This window comes from Euleptes europaea, chromosome 15 (genome assembly GCF_029931775.1).
Source record: "Euleptes europaea isolate rEulEur1 chromosome 15, rEulEur1.hap1, whole genome shotgun sequence".
NCBI lineage: Eukaryota > Metazoa > Chordata > Lepidosauria > Squamata > Sphaerodactylidae > Euleptes > Euleptes europaea.
Window position 1 is genome coordinate 43265759 of NC_079326.1, and position 21197 is coordinate 43286955.

Here is a 21197-nt window from a genome sequence, read left to right on the forward strand (position 1 = left end):
GTTAATTTCATAGCACTACTGAAGAGTGAGAGGGTGCAACTAATGTTTAAAACCTGATGGAGAAGGGATGTGAATGAGTAAACTGAGAAATTAAAAGAGTACTAATGTAAAAAAGGAAGAAGGGTGGTACGATTAGTTCAGTGATGTACTAAGGAAGTATATATCTGTATCCATAAAGATAATAGATACAAATATGTATACTTAATCTATTCAGTTAGATGATCAGTGAGAATAAGGAAGCAATATGGTATCCCCATAATCCAACCTCTTTTTACAACTGTGATTTTCGCTGATGTTGTTGTTTTTCCACCTTCGTTCAGTGCCTCACAGGCATACTCTCCTTGATGTACTTCCGTGAATGCTTGGTTGATTACTAGTGTGTATGTGTCATGATCTTGCAAACACTTGAACTCACTACCTGAAGATATCAGTTTACTCTCAAAGTACCAGTTCACCACTTGGACATTTGTGATCACTGAGGAAAGACTGACAGCGTCACCTTCCTCGACAACAGCGTCTACTAAAGTTTTGTGCACGACGGGACAATTCTCTCCCACTAGGCTATCCTGTCCTCCCCAAGCCCTAACTGTGTGTGCCTCTTCTTCGTTTTCCTCTAAAAGTTTTTCTTTTATCTCCTTCAGATTTAGAGCACCTCTCGGTTTCTCATCTGGGGCAGCTGCTATAGGAACATCATGGGTGAGAGCGGTTGTGCCTACGTCTTTAATTGGTTCCTGTAAAGTAACAGTTTCCACTTCTTGAACAGACACAGACTGCTCCTGGTGTATTTTCGATTCATCTCTCGTTTCTGCTTGCCGAGGTTTGGGCAAACCGCGAATATTACTACCCGATTGCTGCTGAACAGGGGGCTCAGCTATAGTAACTAAATGCATTTCTTGGAACGGTGAAGAAGTAATAAACACTTGATGGTGTTCAGGTACAACCGCAACACTGGGCTCTTCTGATATCAGAATGTGCTTTTCTTCATAAACAATTGAATAAAATGCAGCTTCTAATTCTGTTTTTAAGTCAGCTGCATGAGAATACACACCCTCAAGCAACAGAGTTATTTCTATGGGATTGGAACTTCCTGTAGTAATTAAGCAGGCGCATGTTATATATTTAGGTTCTTTCGTTACCTTTACTGTTTTAAATTGAACACTTGCTATGCCATCTAATGAGTCAGACAAAAGAAGGCAGTGTTCACTCGTCAGAGCAGCTTTCAGGGCTTTTCTTATTTGAGCCGTCGTATCTGAACTACAGCACGCCAGAGGCTCGGCTAAAAATGGGTGTTCTTTAGAAAAGACTTGCTTTTCTTGAGTTTGAGGAGCATCCAGAATCACTTGCGGTTGCTTCTGTGCCTGTAAGACTTCAGCTTCTGACCTTGTGAGTTTGTCTACATGTTCTTCTTTGACCTGTTGTTTTTCTTCCAATATCAGCGGAAGCCTGACTGACTGGCCTTCTTGGATTCGTGCTGCGAAGTCTTGCTCTGCTGCTTCTAACAGAGCTGTGCTCTCTATCAGTACCCCTCGTTCCTCAATGCAGGTGGATTCGGAAGGCAATCTGGGCTCAGACATCACCTCACAGTTCACGGCTTGAATATCCTCAAAGGGTTCCGTGCATCTGACATCCAAGGACTTCCCTTCAGTCACAGTTGACACCTGAAGAACAGTTTGAAGATCTTCTTTTTTCAAGACAGCCTTCTGCTCTTTTCCTCCTTCAGGGAGAATCTGCTCCTTGGGTAGCGGCATATCCTGAGAGACAGTGGTCAGACACATTCGGAGATGAGGCTCATCTACAGCTGTGGGATTTTCTCCTGTAACACTCCTCTGAAAGGTTTCCAGTGTCTCTGCAGCTATCTGGACCTTTTCCTCAGAACTCACTGCACGTTTAAACATTATTTCAGCTTTCTGCAAAGCAATCTGGCGTTCTGTTTTTTGTAAAGCCAGCGTGCCCTCCTTTTCCAACACTTCTTCAGTTTGGCTCATCTGGAAATATAAAATGGACATGGGTTCCTTAACAGTCTGAATGGTTATGGCCTCAGCCAGAGGCAGAAACTGCTTAGTGTCTTCACATGTGGTAGACACTCGTTCTTCCGTTGCTGAGCAGTGCAGCAACCTCAAGCTTTTCTTAGACACCGCTTCAGCCTCCAGTGGAACCTCAGGACTAAAATGCCCTTCACTAGGTAGGATGGCTTGCCTGTGTACACTGGGCAAATGTAATGTTTTTTTGCCTTCTTGTTGGATTTCTGCTATTACTGGGCTGTCTAAGCTAAGAATATCCTCTGTGTCTTCATTAGAGAGCTGTTGCTTCTCTTCTGCAATTAAGGCTGTGTTTACAATAGTGTCCTGCTTGAATGAGGCCTTTTGCTGCTCTGTTATCACTGCATCAAAAGTGGACTCTTTTGGAAGCATCTGTTTGGAGGCTATCACGGGCACGTGTAACACGTTAGATGATTCCTGAGTTGGGCTAATTTCTTCAGGTGAATCAACACAATCAAGTGCCTTAGTATGAGCTTCACTTATCTCGTGCAGTTCTGCTGCTAAAACAGATCGAAAAAAACCGCCTTTTTCCTGTGCTAGTTTGCTTTTGTCCCACTGGTCAGTTTGAACTACCAAAGCACTTTCTTTAGACAATTCTTGGACACCCTCAGTACTTGAAATATACAATAGTTGTTTGGGCTCACTCATTGGAGTAACTTCCCCAGCTCCTAGGGCTGAGACAGCAACAGATTCCCCTAAGCTTACCGTGTATTTCTCTTCAGAAATAACTGAGACAAATTGAGATTTTTCTTCCATCAAATATTTTGGCTTGGCCATTTGTGGCTGATTGATTTGTAGATATTTTTCTTTGTCTTCTTGGTTTATTTCCTCCACAACAGGTAAACAGATATCAGACAGCTGGTGAAGTTGGAAGCCAGGAAGATCAACTATGGGTGGACTTTCAATTGGTTCAGAGTGTTGCTCTAGAAAATCAGGGTGTTCTTTCACTTCACTTGCTGTAAAAGCTGTAGTGGCTACCTTCTGCCTGGCCTGCAATGACGTACCAACAATTTCCTCAACCTCATGAGTCTCGAGCAAGGCTGCTTGTTGGGTAAGAAGAGCTTCTTGCTGTACAGTTGCTGTTGAGTAAGAAGCCATATGTAAAGCATCTACCTCTTCACTATGAAAGGAATGCTTGCCCTCTATTCCAATTGTGTACATCCCTTGCTGTCCATCCAGCCTGACATCACCTGGTAGTTTAACTGCATATAACCGAGACTCAGTGGCTTGATTACTTGCAGTTTCTTTATATGTCTTGGTGTGTTTCTTATGAAAGGCTTTCTGTTCGTTATAAGCAAATTCATCAGCAGTGTCCATGACAATAAGAAGTTCTGCGCAACTAGTTGCTTCTCCAAAGGGATTTATTCCTTTACAGACGTATAGACCACCATCGTTTCTCTGACACTTATTCACAGTTAATGATCCAGAACCATCGGGATTATGAACGATGGTATGATGCATGCTGTGGGAAATCTGAGAATTACCCCTAAACCACTGAACCTCAGGAGATGGCTCGCCAGTCACTTTGTACATGAACACAGCAGGAGCACCTTGCACAGTCTGAACTGGACTTAATTCCCTAACAAAAGACGGTGGTTGAGGTCTTATGGTCCACTCAGTGCAAGTCCCAGTGGCTAGTTCTGCCAATTCTCTGTTAACATCCTTAGGATTTACTTTCAGATAAGCACTGCATGCAGTCTCTCCATGAATATTACTAGCGATACAACTATACTCTCCCTCGTGATCAAATTGGGTGGAAAGAATAATGAGACTGTAATTGTCACCGTCAAATACAAATTTATAATCTGCAGAGGATGTCAGTTTAACCCCATTGAAAAACCACTGTATTTGTGGTTTGGGGTTCCCCGTGACTGTTACAGAAAGTCTAGCTATATCTCCTAAGCTTATTTCAACATTTGAGACATGCTTGAGGAAGAACGGGACACTATTCTTCTCCTTTTTAACCTCTAAATTGCTGGAATAAACTGTATTTTCAGGCTTAAGTTCAAGTGTTATTTCTCTATCAGATAACTGCAGGCCGCTGCTGTAACTCTCGACTCTTTCTTCCTCAGCAGACACAATAATAGAGCTAGAAATCTCTGTATGGGGAAAAAATCATTTCAATTTTACTAAAATGTTTTCTAGAGAAGTCACACCTAAAGGGCTCTTCAGATGTTATGATTACACATACTGGGAGGCCAGGAATCACATGGGCCATTTATGCAGGGTCAATTTCGATGCTTGCTCAAAGCTCTTATTTTAAATGTGATCTTTAAAATGCCTATTCACAGCCCCAATGCAAAAGGAGAAATTCCACCCCCCCTCGCCTGCTCCTTCATTCTTTAGAAACCGCTGTTTGCATAACTAATGTACGGCTGTGAATTTTGCATGCTTCCTTGAGGGGGTTCTTCAAGGCAGGGATGGAGCAAACACAAAAGGTCGTGTTAAAGGGGCTCTTAAGAAATGCACGCTGGCTTTGCAGTCACTTCCTGAATGACGGTTCAGCGTGAAAAACTCAAAAAAATATGCGGGGCACTTCACCCTGGAAAGTGTTGCTTATTACCAAGCATAAATGGCCATGGAGGTTCTTCCAATATGCATAGCTATGTTGTCTGAAACTGCCCACGTGCAGATTTTCAGCTTCAGTACATACAAACCAGAAAAATCTTGAACCCAGGATTTGGTGTAGTGTGTGTACAGAGGCTATACACGTGGGCAAAAGCTGTGTGTTGCCTCTTTCAGACAGCGTGGCAATCACTTGTATCTTGACACATGCAGTTTGCAGGCTCCCGATACACACAGTCATAACATCTGAAGAGCCTTTAAGTAACTACCAGATTATATCAACAAATGAACATGTTTCAGTAAAACCTTTGTTGCACTCATAATGCAGCTGCAACAGAGCAAGGCAATTAAAAATATTCACATCAATAAGGGACCATACCAGGCAAACTCATTTATATTGTCCCCTTTTGAATATCAGAAAATATCTACATAAAAACTGAAGGCCAAATAAAGCCCAGATATTTCCCCACATGCATCTATTTTTTTAAGCTGTAGCTTGTGTTGTCGGGCAAAATTTGGATTTTTGTTTAATATTGACGCCAAAAGTAATCATCCCCATCATATAAATGTGAGGGGGAAAGTATCAACATAAACTTGTGTGTGTGTGTGTAAAGTGCCATCAAGTCGCAGCCGACTTATGGCGACCCCTTATGGGGTTTTCAAGGCAAGAGACTAACAGAGGTGGTTTGCCTGTGCCTTCCTCTGTATAGCAACCCTGGACTTCCTTGGTGGTCTCCCATTCAAATACTAACCAGGGCTGACCCTGCTTAGCATCTGAGATCTGACCAGATCAGGCTAGCCTGGGCCATCCAGGTCAGGGCAACCTGGACACAATAGCTCTATACATAAACTTACTTAATCAAAAAAGCTAGAGTTGGGGACAGATCCATTTCAAGTACTTAACTGTGTTTATGCTGTACGCTCCACAAGACTGTTTTGTGTTTGAAAACGTTTGTTCCCAGGACATAGAATGACAATTGAAACCAAAGGCATTATGGTAACTTTGGTCTTTCATGCATGGCTGTTTCCCTCACAGTCACCCCTCCAGTGACTTTGAGTCTTTGTTTGCATTACGCATGCTGTTTCCAAAGTCAGAGGTCGCCTCGCTCTCCCCCTGAATTTCCCCGCATTTTGCCTGTGTTTTCAGAGACCTATTTATCTCAAATTTGAAAACGTGGGCAAAACGCGGGGAAATGCAGGGGGAGAGTGAGGTGATCTATGACGGTTGGAAATGCATAATCAGCACAAAGACCCGAAGACATCAGAGGGGTGACGACAAGTGAAACAGCCATGCATAAAAGACCTTTGTAGTTCATTACATCCTCCCATCCAGAAGCTAATTTGTAGCTCCTCCCATCCAGAAACTAATTAGAATGTTCTTAAGACCCATTGGCATCAACTAACAAATTCAGTCTGCCATTGAATGTCTTAAGTTCTTACTCCATCTATTTACAGTGGAAAACATTTCCCAAGCTTCACACATTATAAATTCCTTACTCATCCTAAAAGATAATTAATATTCACACAGGAAAACGTAAAGTTTGCAAACATGGAAGGCATTCCTCTCCGCAGTAAAACTGTATTGCGTGACTTGGTAGCACACAAGCATGACTGGTCAGTGGCCATAAAGTTCACAGTGTTCTTTAAGAGTTTTCAGTTTCATCAGTATGTCATTGCGTCAGATATGTTACCAAATCCACACAAAAGATTTCCATGTCTTCAAAATCATATCAGACTTCAGTAGTTAGACTGGGAACATTTTTTTGAAAAAGTACTGGATTTATTCTTATTTTGTTTCACAGGATAGAGGCATATGGGAAGACTAGACCAATGTAACAATTTATGTCATTATTTAAAATATGTGAGTGGTTGAAAGAGAGCCTGTACTGACACAAAAAAGAAAAACATACAAGGAAAGGCAGTAACTTTTAAGTGTACACATTTTTACAGGTAAGTTCTAATCTTTGATATAGCACCCCATGAAAACTATATAAAATTCCCACTATATATTTTGTAAGTCTATTCTTAATTGGTTCTTGTAGGTTATCCGGGCTGTGTAACCGTGGTCTTGGAATTTTCTTTCCTGACGTTTCGCCAGCAGCTGTGGCAGGCATCTTCAGAGTAGTAACACTGAAGGACAGTGTCTCTCAGTGTCAAGTGTGTAGGAAGAGTCAGAGAGGGGTTGGGTTTGAGCTGAGTACTGTCCTGCAGAAGTAATGTGCTAATCATTGTCCTGTAAGTATCAAGTACCCTGAGCAGTGGCTGAACATGGACTGACACAAACAGGACACAGGGTCTTATTCCAAGACACTGAAAGACTGGACAATTCTACCAACTATTTTGTCAGATTGCACAGAGAAGCTATTGAAATTCATAAACATCAGCGCAACTTTAACAGAAAAGAAGAGAGTTTAAGAATGAATAAGGCTTGGCTTCCTGCCCTGAAAAACCTCCAGACTAACAAAGGCTACAGTCAACAATAGCCATGCAGATTAGCTTTGGATTTCACACATTAACAGATCACTTCAGGATACAATGGTTCCATGTTAACATACCACACCCTCATTAGTACATTATCTTGATACTTACAGGACAATGATTAGCACATTACTTCTGCAGGACAGTACTCAGCTCAAACCCAACCCCTCTCTGACTCTTCCTACACACTTGACACTGAGAGACACTGTCCTTCAGTGTTACTACTCTGAAGATGCCTGCCACAGCTGCTGGCGAAACGTCAGGAAAGAAAATTCCAAGACCACGGTTACACAGCCCGGATAACCTACAAGAACCAATGACCTCTGACCGTGAAAGCCTTCGACAATATTTCTATTCTTAATGTTCAGTGTTGAAACAACAGATTGGATCAATGGCAGATGAATCTTCCATTCATGGAAAAAAGTCTTCTGTTCATGTCCATCACACCCATCAGTTGCCAAATATATCTCGGCTGCACTAAAAATTCGAGCTACTGCCATTAACTCAGTGCCTAGTTAAACATCCTGTGATTTTGAGGCTATTTTAGCTGCAATTTAATTTGCTACCTTAAAACATGTATTTAATATTTTTTCACAAAGCAATGAATGTCCCTTCTCTAATGTATTTTAATGATTGTTACATTATTTTGTCTAAAAGCCTATGTGCTATATAGACTTCCTTGAATAAATGAATGAAATGGAAGGATACTTTCAGATCCAACCCGTTGTTAGCAAGGTTGGCCCATATGTGAATCTGCTTTCTAATTAGCTACATAGAAAAAAATGACACTTTTCTGTCTCAAGTGTTCTACTTTTAAAACTTGAAAGGGTTGTATACAAAGGTTATGAAATTATCGAGCATTCCACTATGTGCTATAAAACTCTGTTTTAAAGGTCATTGATTTTTATTAAGGCAGGTTTAATGACGAAAAAGCAAGAGTATTTTATTTTATACTTTTATTAAAACAATATGTACACTGGCATTAAAGTAACATTGAATATAAACAAATACAACTCGTTAGACCTCTTTTCAAAGTACTTTGTAACTATGAAAAAAGAATGTAATCAACATTGAAAAAATATAGCTTAAATGCTAATTTTGGAAGATACAGGTCCATCTCCCCATCTTTGCTTTTACCACAGCTCTCCAGAAATGATTTTTACTGAAATAAATATTTTGGATCTACATCAGGGATACTTAAGCAGTCTCTGCAGATCTTATGCTGTTTAGCTTCAGTTTCTCTGGCTAGTCATCTATGAGCTAGGAAGATAAATTTAAAACTGTAAAAGCTTTAGACTCGTATGGAACAATGGGAGTACACCTGTTGTCGCATTTGTCTTACCAAAGAATGATTGGGACTGGAGGGCAAAAATATTATCTGTCCTAATTGGTTTTCACACAAAAGTTGAGTAGAGGGAACAGGGTCATTAGATTGCTCCCTTGTACCCTGTGCCTTCTCTGACCTTATGACCTTTGCCAGGAGAGGGGGGCAGCTGGGATGCCCAGGCCAAGTCTAAGCCCAGTTTCATTCCACAACAGTAATGGGCGACGATCACATGAAGATTTATATTAACCATAGAGCAGTTTACTTGGCTCCCAACTGAGTGCAGAAACTTTCGTCACATTGATCTGATTTGCACAATCAGGCCATATACACGTAAGCAAAGATACTGTGAGACTGGTACGTGGGTATGAGAGATTTGGATCTGATCTTCCATGTAGCTGTGATTTCAGACAGTACAGTACATTCAACACTTATTGTTCTATAAGATACAGGGATATCTGCATTTCACTAACTGAAGAATTGCTAGTTGACTGCATTGGGAATGACAACGGACACAGTGATATATGCTATTTCTACCCAGCACAATGTTGGATCAGACACTCTCATTTCTCTTTTCTCTCATTTCCCCAGCATTTAATATGTCTCCTTTGTTGGTTTTCTAAATATTTAATTTCAGCTACTACTTCTGAAATTATTTTAACGCCTACTGTATTTATATAGTGGTCATTAAGAGTGCTAAAATACCCTGTGTTTCCATTGTATATCTGAAGAAGTGAGCTGTGGCTCACAAAAGCTCATACCCTGCCAGAAATTTTGTTAGTCTTTAAGGTGTTACTGGAATCTTGCTGTTTTCCACTACTATTGAGAGACTATCTTGGCTACCCATTATGATCTATCTCCAGTATATATTGTGCAGATAAAAAAATTAATGAAACAATTCTTTCCCTCCTCACCATAGATGCTTGATAACTTATTGTGCGTATTTTATGATGTCTGAAAATTTGCTTTCAGCCAACAGAGAGTAAAAGTACTAAGCAGGAAACACTGGCAGAAAATCTTGTAAGTTTTTTTTAACCATTTGACATGCCAGAGCCTCTCAGTCTCTCGAGATTTTCTAAAATGGCTTTCTCATCTGAATACTACATGAAGTGTAAATTCATCAAATAAAATAATGAGGAAAATAGTCTAACATTTTCAGTCTAAAACAATTGCTTTAACATTCAAATCAGTTAGACCAGAAGTCCATTCTTGGCCCTACTAAGTAAGGGCAATTTCTTGTCCCCAAAAATGTTTGCTTTCACTCATAGCTAAATTGACATTTTGCAAAACATTTTATGGAGCCCTTCACCAATGAATGAATCCTTTGGCTGTTTCCTTTATAGCCATAAGAATACAGATGTCTTTCAAACCAAACCTTGAGCTTTCTCTAGGAATATCATAAACTGTAAATAATATCTTGTGATAAAAATAAACAAAAATACGATGGGTCAAAGGCTATTTTCCCAGATGCTACTCTGTTTTAAACAGTTCAATCCCGTGCAGAGTTACTCCAGTTTAAACCGATTTAAATAAATGGATTTACATTGCAGTAACTCTATATAGAACTGCACTGGAAGAGTATTAATGCTTCAGGATACGCTAAGGATCCCTATTAATGCATAATGTGGGGATTATGTGGTTCCAAAAGCCATACATATTTGTTGATATATGGAGCACAAACTATATAAATATTAACATGCATGTACATAACTGAGTATATAAATGCACTAATTTAAGTTTAAATAACCATGCTTCTTTTAAAACATTAGAGTTGATAATAATAATAAGCAGCTTGAAGTCTCAGGAAGTATACTCTATTTTGATTTTAAGGCAATTGTGTGTGCTTGCAGGAGATCGACAAACAGAATTTCATAAATTCTATAAATTCTTTTCCATCTAAGGATTAATTTATCTGTATCTTTAAAAAGGTTATTTTTGTTTACCAATTAGTTTAAGTAGGCTTCTGTTAGATAGTTATCACTTTATCCTATACATTCATGTATTTTTTCTTCTTCTTTAATACACTAACAGCCCATTCCTGAGCTTTTGGTGGCTGGGGATGGTGGGGAGGAGGTGCCGCTATGGCACCTCCTAAACCATTCCACGGCTGCCAAAAGCTCGAAAAAGGCCTTTAAAAGGCTTTTTCTTTTAAAATGGGACTTTTCACCCCATTGAGAATAGCGAGGGTGCGCCTGCTAAAAATAAGGTGCAGCCTCACTCTTCTCACCGATGTACCTGGGGCGACAGGGGACAGGAGGCTGCCTACAGGCAGCCCCGCACCCAGGACTCCGAAACACCCCTCAGAACACTGGTGTGGGCCTTTACACCGGTGGGACACCAGCAAAAGGCCCTGTCAGCATCCCGGGGTGGCATGGCCACTGCAGCACCAGGAGACAGGGCCACTTATGGTGGTACAAGTAGCCCAGATGCCAGCGTGGGGGCCCCCACGCAGCCCCTTCTTGGCCTCCTGAGGACCTTCGTCCTCAGAAGTCAGGAATGCACTGTAAATTATTTGCCTCAAAATTGTACAGTAGAAAGTAGTGAAAAACTACATGAATAGTTTTCAGTGCCTCCTGGTTTATTGTGTTTAAAAATATGTGTATTAGAAATCAAAATAGTGGGTTGGATCCAGCTAGCTTTTCTGCTTAGCCTCAGCCATGTCTTCTCCTAATTACAGCCACCTTCCTGTATGGCTTTTGTCCATGCAGGTCCCATGATCCCCAGAACAGCTTTTGGGTGGTCACAAGGAACCTCTTCCTCCCTTACTCACCATCAGAAAAGCTGGCTAGATCTAACTTAATTGCTGGATATCAGGGTTTGACCTGAAATATATCACCCTACATTTTTTCCATCTATGGACCAGAAATCATTGCTCCAGTTTCGGTTTCTCTAGCAATTTTGTGATGAAACAGGTTTTGTTTACTCCGGTTTCATGTCTGTCTGATTTAATTTACTTTTTTCAAGCTTTCGATTGCTTCTAACTTGGTAAAAGAGAAATAGCTCCTGATGTCTTTATGTAGTCCTCAGTGTAACAAAACTCTCACATGGGCCAACTTGGTCCCCAATTCTGTATGAATCAGGTTATTTCAGTTGGCATTGTGTTATTCTTGATTTGTACTGGAATTAGATTAATGCGAGTCTCAGTTACGTCCGTGGATTTTTGTCATGAGATAAATGGCATTAAGATTCAAGAGCTGTTCAAGAGACAATGTTCCGTTCTGATACAACATTGTGAGGGAGAAATCCTCCTCGATGGAACTGTACCAAAAATACAGTATGCATATTACATATAATTCTATATGAGTCAGTTACAAAAATGGGGGTACCAAATGTTTCAAGAACTCTTTAGTAAAAATGGAAATGCACCTTTAAAATAACACAATATTTACACATTTTCAGACAAAGATGGTGGGTGACGATGATACCATCATTACAAGGATACACAAGGGATGAGAATCAATGGAACTCATGCTGCTTTGTGGCCATGAATAAAGGTCTAAGCACCACTATATCTCCCCACTATATCTCTCAAGATCTTGGTTCATTGGTATAAGCCAGTGCTCCATTAATAAGAATGCTTCAAAATACAGGAAGCATCCAAACAGAATGCTACATTGTTTATTGGATCTTTTAAAACAGTACAAAATCTGCCGTCCCATTATGCCAAAAATAGTTTTCAACTAGAGAATTTAACAGACTGTTAACAAAGCAGTGCTATGAGCAGTCCCTGCCTTGTTTGTTGCTACACATTTGTATTCCCCTTCATCATTGTGTACTAAATTCCTTATCATCAGACTGTGAGAGCCTGCCTGACTTTCCTCCACACAGTATCTCTCTCCATGAATCAACGTCCCTTTCTTGAACCAACTGATAGTCGGTTTCGGAGAGCCAACTACTAGGCACTCGAAACATGCAGAGCTACCCAGGAAAGAAGCACAATCAGAAATATGTTTCACGAACTTTGGAGGTGCTTCTGTGACCTGGAATTCAAAGCTACAGCTGTTTGTACTCTCTGCTTTAAATTCAATCTGCTCTTCTTTGGATGGCTCGGCAAATACATCAAAGTTAATGTTTACACAAGATTCTCCTTCTTCTTCCTGGTCCTGCTCTGTTACAGCTACCAGCCTCACAGCTTTTTGAGAATCATCACTGTCCCGTTCAAACTCAAACTCTAGTTCTATTTCTGTCTGGTTGCCATTTTGAATAGTATTATCAACAAGCAAATCAATCTTTTGAGGTCTCTCACTACTCAAATCTGCATCTTTTTCACCTCCACCACCTGCCCCTGTAGGAGCCCTCTGGCCCTCTGTTACAACTAAGGAGCTTCTGCATATAGCTTCTCCAACAGTATTTACAGCCTTACACAAATATACGCCACTATCAGAATGCCCAACATTCTGAATTTTAAGACTATGACTTTCATTCTCACTATTAACAGCATACTTATAAACATCTGGAGTGATACACTTATTCTCCTTAAACCACTGAACTACTGGAATAGGAGAGCCTGCAACTATACACTGAAACAATGCCTCAGATTTCTCTGGAACTGCTACGTCAAAAACTGGAGTGGTGAAGCGTGGGGGCATCTCAGTTACTTCAAAATCAATTTTAACATCTTCACTGTATTTCCCAGATAAAGCCATTGCATGTTCCACCAGAGATAAAGGGAGAACATCAAGAGATACAATCATACTCTGATTATCAGCAGCAAGGTCAGGGACAGTAACTATTTTTACTTGCTTCTCACATTCCTTAATCTCATTTTCATCCAACTCTACTTCCAGGAGTATTTCCTGAGGAGAAGGCGTTCGTGAAGTTGTGCTTGGTTCTATATCAAATTCTATGACATGTTGATGAGTTACTGGAGGAAGAAGGGCTAAAGCTCTCCTATCAGGGGGCAACACTTCAACTTGTGTGATACTTTTGGCTTCCCCTATGATATTTACTGCATGGCACATATATTCTCCTCCTTCTGTTTTTTTAATGTTACGAATTTCCAAGATACATATATCGCCCTCTTTTTGTACTCTGACTCTTTGATCTTGTTCAATCAATGACTTATTTCTATACCACTTCACATCGGGTAATGGAGTGCCTACGACTTCTGCAATGAAACGCAATGTGCTATTCTCATAGATCTTCCTCTTAGTCAGTGGTTTAATAAATGCTGGAGGCATTTCATTTCCCTTTGGCTCCAATGCTTCACAAGGTGTGCCGAACCTTTCGGCACGTAGCTCATCAATGGAAGAGCTCCTTGATTGAAAAGGAGAACAAGTGGGTGTTTGATAACGTTCCTGTGGTGAACTACTTCTTATTAGATCTGATGGAGACTTACTTGAATTGGGTTCCTCTGAAGGTGTGGAATATCGCTCTGGGCTGCCAACTGGTGTATGATAAGAATCAAAAGACATGGGAGATTCAAAATTCTCCACAGATGATGGTGGTGTGTAAAACCTCTCAGACTCTACCAGTTCATCTCCACTAGCATTATCAATATCAATAGACATTTCTGACTCAGGTGAAAAAGGGCGGGTCAGTTCTTGCTGTTGGTTGTAATAATCATAAACAGTGCTAAATGTTACATCTTCTACTTCCAAGGAAGTTATAGAACCCTCCCGAATCAGACTCTTAGACTCTTTGACATCTGGAGTCTCCTGTTCTCCAGCTACAAGCAAATACTTTGTAAGAGAAAAATCTGCTTCATCAGGAGGAACAGGCAGCTCTTGAGTCTGAACAATGGGTTCTGCCATAGCTCCTACAGTTAGGTTTCCTAGAGAAGGATTTACAAATTTTGTAGCCTCATGTTGTTTCTCTTCATTAGTCTGAGGTTGTGCACCATGCTCTTGTTCTGTAAGACTGTTTAAGTGTTCAGTTTGTCCTTCCTGGCATGCAGGTGATTCATTTTTTAAAGCAACAAGGTACTGTGCAAAGGAGAGTTCCTTGTCTGATGGACCCTGAGAAGTAGACTGTTGCTCCTCACGTGTTATTTGGGTATATACAGAGCTGCTGGTGCTTCTTCCCTCAGTGGAAGAGCTCCTCTTTTCTTTAATAAACATGTGCTCAATGAGATCTGCTTTTTCTTTTACCTCGTGCTCACCAGGATAGACATTTTCTTGTGCGGCTTTTTTCAAATCAGATATGAAATTATCAGTTTCTGGAACCAAACTTTCTGGAGTATTCCCAAGCATACCCATTTCTTTCACCAAGTTTTGAAAATACTGACTGATAGGGGCAGGTTCTGTCTGTCCCCATATAAAGGCTTCATCTGGCATCTTAAGTATTTCCTCTTCAGACATCTTTCTCTCATGTTCCTCACGCTCATTTGAAACCGGCTCTTCTTCAGAGAGAAGGCAGGCACTTTCTAAGGCCTTCTTTAGCATCTCGGTTACTGACAGCTCTGCTTCGGCTTGGAACTTTTGTTCCGGGGAATCCCTTCCTTCCACTCTAAGTTTATAGCTCCGGCGAAGTTCTTCAATAAGAGAAGTTCCTTCTTCCAATGCATGTGCATCCCGTAAGAGTTTTATGAAACTCTCTGTTTCTGTACCCCCCTTCTCAAAAAGAGACTTCAGGTTAAAGGAATACACGTCTTCCTTTTGCGCTGTTTCAGACTCTTTCAACAACAACTCTTGTGATAAAAAAGCAGCCTGTGCTTTTAGATCAAATATCTGTTCTTGTGCTTCTTTTTCTTGGGATAGAGTCCCTTCTTTGGGGCCACATGTTATATTTAGGACTTCACTGTCATTAGAAATCTCTTGAGTGGTAGTCTGTTGCTGTCCTTGAAAGCCTTCCATTCCTTCAGAAGCAAAATATAGAGATTTCAGAGACACATCCTCCTGTGTCTTGTGTTCTTGCTCTCGGTTGTCTATATTCAGAAAAGCTAATTTAAAATTAATTTCCTGACTTTCTGGGGATGCATATTCCTCTACACATTCTTTTTCCAGCTTGGTTACCAAAGAGAGTGCATCTTCTTGAGTAAAAATTTCTGTCTTATTTTGTGCAATTTCTGTAATATTCTGTGTATCTACCTGAATCCCTTCAGAAGTAGGATATATATGTTTGAAATATATTTCCTCTGGCTGTGCTGCCTCTTGTGGCTGATTATTATTCTCTACACCCAAGTGAGATTCAAAAATGTTGTTTTCTTGCGGTAATGATGAAAACTGTTGCTGTCTACTTTCTTCCTTCATAGATTCTGTAACTTCGGAAATGTCTTGATCAGAACGTACTTTTTCTTCCACAAACGAAATGTCTTTCTGTGCTTTCTCTGTGATGTCAGTTTCTATGGCTTCAGAAACTGAATATTCCCTTGTACCATGTTTTTCACCACTAATTTCTAGATCTGAGGAAACAGAAGTAGAATATTGCTCCTTTATTCGCATTTGTTCTTGGTGAAGACTAATTTGCTCCTGAATTATATTTTCGACAATACAATTAGCTTGTTTTAACAAAACCTCTTCTTCTTGTTCCTCAATATTATATTCTGCCTTCACTGGTTCACTGTTTTGTGGTAATGTCTTACTGGAAACTATTTCTTGTTCTAAAAACAATGGGGTTTTCTGTGTAATTTCTGTTGTCTTGTCTGCATCTGTTTCCACTCTGTCAGAATCAGAATATAAATCAATGACAGTTATATCTTTCTGGTTTTGATTATCATTGCCTATATGTGTGGGTGGTTGTTTTACATCAGATATGGTTTCCCCGACTGGTTCCCTCTCTTTGCAAATGTCTTGATTATAGTATACCTCTTCTGCTACAAGTGATATGTCTATCTCTGCAATTCCTTTTGTTTTGTCTATACTGGAATCTGTTCCTTCAAACCCTGAAAAATCTTTGCCAATGATTTCCTCCTGTTTATCAATCACAGTTTCAGTATCTAAGGAAACTTGTTGAAAATCAAATTCTTTCTCCCCTGGGCACACTGTATTTTCTTGGCCATGATTTACTTCCTTTATAAGTTCATTCTCATCATAAATATCTTGAATAGAATATGTATTTCTTCCTAGAGCTGATGTGATTTGTACTCCTTCTGTTATCTTGCTTGTATCAGCTTCTATGATTTCAGAAACAAAATGTTGCTCTTTGATATATATTTCCTCTGATTCATGTCTGCTTTGATCTTTACCAGAATGTTCTGTATTTGAATCAGCTTGCTTCTCACCCAGTAAGATATCAGAAATTGCACAGAGATCTGTGGGCTGCTGACCTTCAACTGGATCTTGAATGTTCTTATCCACAGCATCACCAACAGGAAAAAATTGTTTTAAATCAAATACAATTTCAGGGGTATTTGCTTTTATTTTTCCTATCAACTCTTCATTACAATAAATTTCATTCTTTTCTTCTTTACCAAAGCTAGTGATTTCCCCCTCAAGGATCAAAATATCTTTGTTTTCAGAATCAGAGCTTCTGAATGCTTGCTCTTTTTCTACTGTGGGCATTTCTTGCTGCTCACAGATTGTTTCCTCCAGGTTTTCTTTGTTTATCTCCCCAAAGCCAACTTGTTCTAGCTTATACTCACTTTGGAATTCATCACCCATGCACTGTGCATATAACATACTTGTCTCTTCTAGGGCCAACACATCTTGAGAACTCTTTTCTTCCTCACCAAAGCTAGTGATTTTCCCCTCAAGGATCAAAATATCTTTGTTTTCAGAATCAGAGCTTCTGAAAGCTTGCTCTTTTTCTACTGTGGACATTTCTTGCTGCTCACAGATTGTTTCCTCCAGGTTGTCTTTGTTTATCTCCCCAAAGGTAAATTGTTCTAGCTTAGACTCACTTTGGAATTCATCACTCATGCTCTGTACATATAACACACTTGTCTCTCCTAGGGTCCCTACACCTTGAGAATTCTTGCTTAATATATTAATAGTGCATTGATCCTTCTCATGGATATCACGGTCTCCTTGCAATACTTTTGATTCAGGACTAGAAAAACTGTAATCAACAGATTCTTCTGCAAATAGCTCCTGCTCAAAAACATGAATTTGCTCTTTTACTTCCTTGAACGGTGTTTCTATGATGTCTCTTGAAAGCATTTCCTCATGTGATGTATTTTGAGATGACACGCATTGATCATGTTCCAAACCTGGTTCCGTATTTTCTGGCATGAACTCCTGATCCTTAGATCCCACAGATATTTCCTTACCAGAAGATATGCTTCTTTCACTTGCATTCATTACAGAACTCAACTCAGTAAAACGATGGTGTTTATTAATCTTTTGCTCATTCTCAAAGAGAGCAACTTTATCTTTTACACTCTTTACTTCATAATCTAAATCATGACTTTCCCATTTGTCTTCCTCTCTAGTAACAGACTTATATTTTTCTGAATGACTCTTTACAACCATTTCAGGTTGGCTAGTTGGTATTTCTCCATAATCAAAAGGCCTTTTCACTTGCTCAATATATGGGTCTCTTAAGTCATCAGCAAGTGAAGCAGCACATAAAATTCCTGAAGTAATGGTTTCTTTTTGTTCTTCTTCTACTTTTTTCTCCATTTCTTTATTCACTTCTTTTTTGTCCTGGAAATCTGTGCTTTCACTTTCATCAGCAAGTAGGGACTTCATGATATCATCTAGATAACTAGGTAATTGGGATTCCATTTTTTTAGATGGTATACATGTTGCTTCTTCTATGATCTGCAGTTTGCTAACACTGCAGAACTGCTGGCTTACATAATCATCTTTGTCATTAAAATTGCTTTCCATTTGCCTTACTGAAGATTCAGTATAACTGTCCAGATGTTCTTTTGCAATGTTTTCCTGAAGCACTTCTACCCGAGATTGGGAGCTCTTCAGATCAGTTTGTTCTATTTTCACAATTGGGTCTACTGAAAGATCACAAACTGTTTCAGCTATACCAGCTTTGTTTTCAGCAACACATTTGTATGTGCCAGCATCAGAAATGGAAACCTTGCCAATACTCAACCTATAAATACCATCTCTCTCTTCAGAGGAAAAATGTTCAGTAGGAACCAAGACTCTGTCATTCTGAAGCCATGTAACAACTGGAAGAGGTTCACCAGATATTAAGCATTCAAGTACAACTGAATCCCCTTCATGACACCTAATATGCTGCTGAATTTCTTTTATGATTTTGGGAAGCTTACAAACCACATCAAATGAAAATTTAAATTTATGTTTTACTCCTGGAGAAGAAGGTTCTTCAGTAGGTTCTTCAGGTATGAACTCAACAGGTTGAATCACTTTACATTCTTCTTGTTGTTCTGGAGTTGGAGTTGGAGCAGTTATTTTGATTTCCACTGGAAGTGAAAGCAAGTCTGGATTTAATATGCTAGGCCTAGGCCAGTTAACTGGTGGAAGCAGAAGAGTGGATCTACTGTCCATGATTAAAACTGCTTTGTCTTCTTTCACATTTTCAAAAGCTAAACTGAGTTCTTCTTCCTCTTCTGTATACTCTGGTAATAACTCAACTTTACATGTATTGATTGGTTCTGAGTCAAGTTCCTCTTTTATTTTTACTTTTAGCTCACCTGTAGTTGTAGCAGTTCCATGTTGATTAACAATCACACATACAATAGACCCCTCCTGAGCACGGGCAACTGTGGAGAATGTCAGAGTGGAATGATCTTCACTGGTATTAATAGTGCATTCTTGGTTGTGTGGTAAAGATTTGTTATTGTTATACCATGTGACTGTAGGGTATGGATAACCTTTGAAATGACAATGAAAAATACAACTATCCTCTTCATTTACTTCTTGAGATTCAATTTCATTAACAAATAAAGGAGGGCATGGCACCTTGTTTTTTAGAACAGGCCTCTCCAATTGGAGAGGGGTTTTCTTTATCTCAGGTTTGAATTCAGTGATATTATTCAATATTTCCTCTTCTGTTTCAACAGAGTATTTATTTACCGTTGTTGGGGTTTCCAAACCTCTGCTCATTTCCTTACTCTCCAAAACAGTCATAGGTTCATTAATGTTAAATGTGATTGTATCAGACATCACCATCTCAGGTTTTCTTGCTTCATTTATGTCATCGGTCATAAGTACATAGACCAATGGGGAGGGGTTTTTCTTAACGGTTTTGGTTGTCCTGAAGTCTTCAAGATGTTCCTGTACTTCATTTTCCATTCTTGTTCCTAATGACTTTCCTTGGGTGTAAGTATAGTCCATCCACCCTGTTTTTTCCATCATCAGTGGAACTTGTTCTGAAACCTGTTTTTTAATTGTCCCTTTAAATGCTGCTCCTTTGTCATTCTCGGTGCTTCTATCAACGAATTCTCGGGGAATTTGAGAAGGTTCAGACCGCCTCAAGATTTGTTCCCTTTCAACATGGTATTCACTTAACTCAGTCCCAAACCTTCTATTAGAACTTCCTGTGAATATTTCCTCACTGCCTGGCATTGCAGGCATCGTGACATTTTCATTAATTTGCTCTATTGTTTGGAAATCAGATCTCCTTGTCTGTACCTGAGAGGCTGGATGAACTGACAGGCCTTTGCTACCCCTAAATTCAACAGTTCTCACAGATGCAAGCTGTAAGTCTACCGATTCCTGTGACAGACACATTTTCTTCTTCTCCAACATCGCCATTTTTGCGGCACGAAGGCGCTGTAACTTCAGTTTTATCTCCTCATCAAGTAAATCCTCCTCTGCGTTTCTTCCTCTAGCTGAATGTTTGTCTGTCACCTGCTTCTTATCATACACCAGTTCTCTTTTTAGGGAGGGGATATTTTCAAAGCTTATGGTCCTCACCCTCCCCTTGGAAAAGGACAAAGCTGTCAACACTTTCTCAGTTTCCTGCCTCTTATCAAATGGAGAGCCAATACATTTCAAATCAACTTTTAGTCTGTCACCTCTCCTCTTCTGCACCTGACACTCTATATGTTCACGGGTTCGCTCTGATTTTCTCAGAAACTCTAAATATTTGGCATTTTGTTCCTCACCATGTACTACTAACAACGATGCTGTGGACTCAGCTGAACCCTCACTATTAATAGCAAAAATCTTATAGCTCCCTGCATCCCTTTCCTGAACTTCTTTAACCTCTAGACTAGAGCTGTGCACATCCATGCAGCTCTCGGTCTTTATTATTCTTCGGAGACTTTTGGGAATGTGCCTGTTGTTATGAAACCATGTTATTTGGGGTAATGGGCAGGCAATTAATTTGCAATGGAAAATTACTGGTTCTCCCACCGTAACAGATCTGTACTTCAATTTTTGTGTGAAAGAAGGTTTCAGTTTCTCAGGCCATGAATGAAAGGGTGACGTTCTACTTGCACATTTTTGTTTATACAGAGATTGTTGGTTCCGAAGGTCTTTGGAATCAGAGAAAACGTCTTGGACACCAACTAGCTTTTTTCTGTATTCGGCCTCCTCATCGAAGAACAGTTCTGTAAAAAGAATACCATCACATTACAGCATACTCCACTCTTTCTGTCATATATTTGGAAAATAATGAAAAGAAATGAAATAACTATAAATGAAATTAAATAATGTGCATGCAACAGATTCATCACAAATCCATAAAAAAATTCACTCACCATATTTGTTCGAATAAACGCAACGCCTTGCTCTGTTTTAAAGATTCTGACACGAAAATCGTTCGTTGTCTGTTCTTTCTTCCAACTGTGGAAATTTCTTCATCAACAAGCAAAAATGAATCTCAAAATGACATGTTCCTGTGAGTGCATGTTTTGCTGCCCAAAAAAACTTATTTTTTTTGCATATTTTGTTGCAAAGAATGGGGAAGGGGTGATCTTACCTGACTTGCAGACAGTAGAATAAACGCCCTTTCTGATCCCTTTGACTGTGAGTTAAAATGGT

General features: G+C 39.7%; 1 protein-coding gene across 1 annotated transcript in view; it reads right to left on the minus strand.

Annotated features, from left to right (window-relative positions):
- Positions 1–21197, minus strand: part of TTN (titin) — a 329209-nt gene that overhangs the window by 238362 nt on the left and 69650 nt on the right. Inside the window, 1 exon segment of the mRNA XM_056861196.1 lies at positions 266–4138. Within this exon segment, the coding sequence (XP_056717174.1) occupies positions 266–4138 (3873 nt within the window).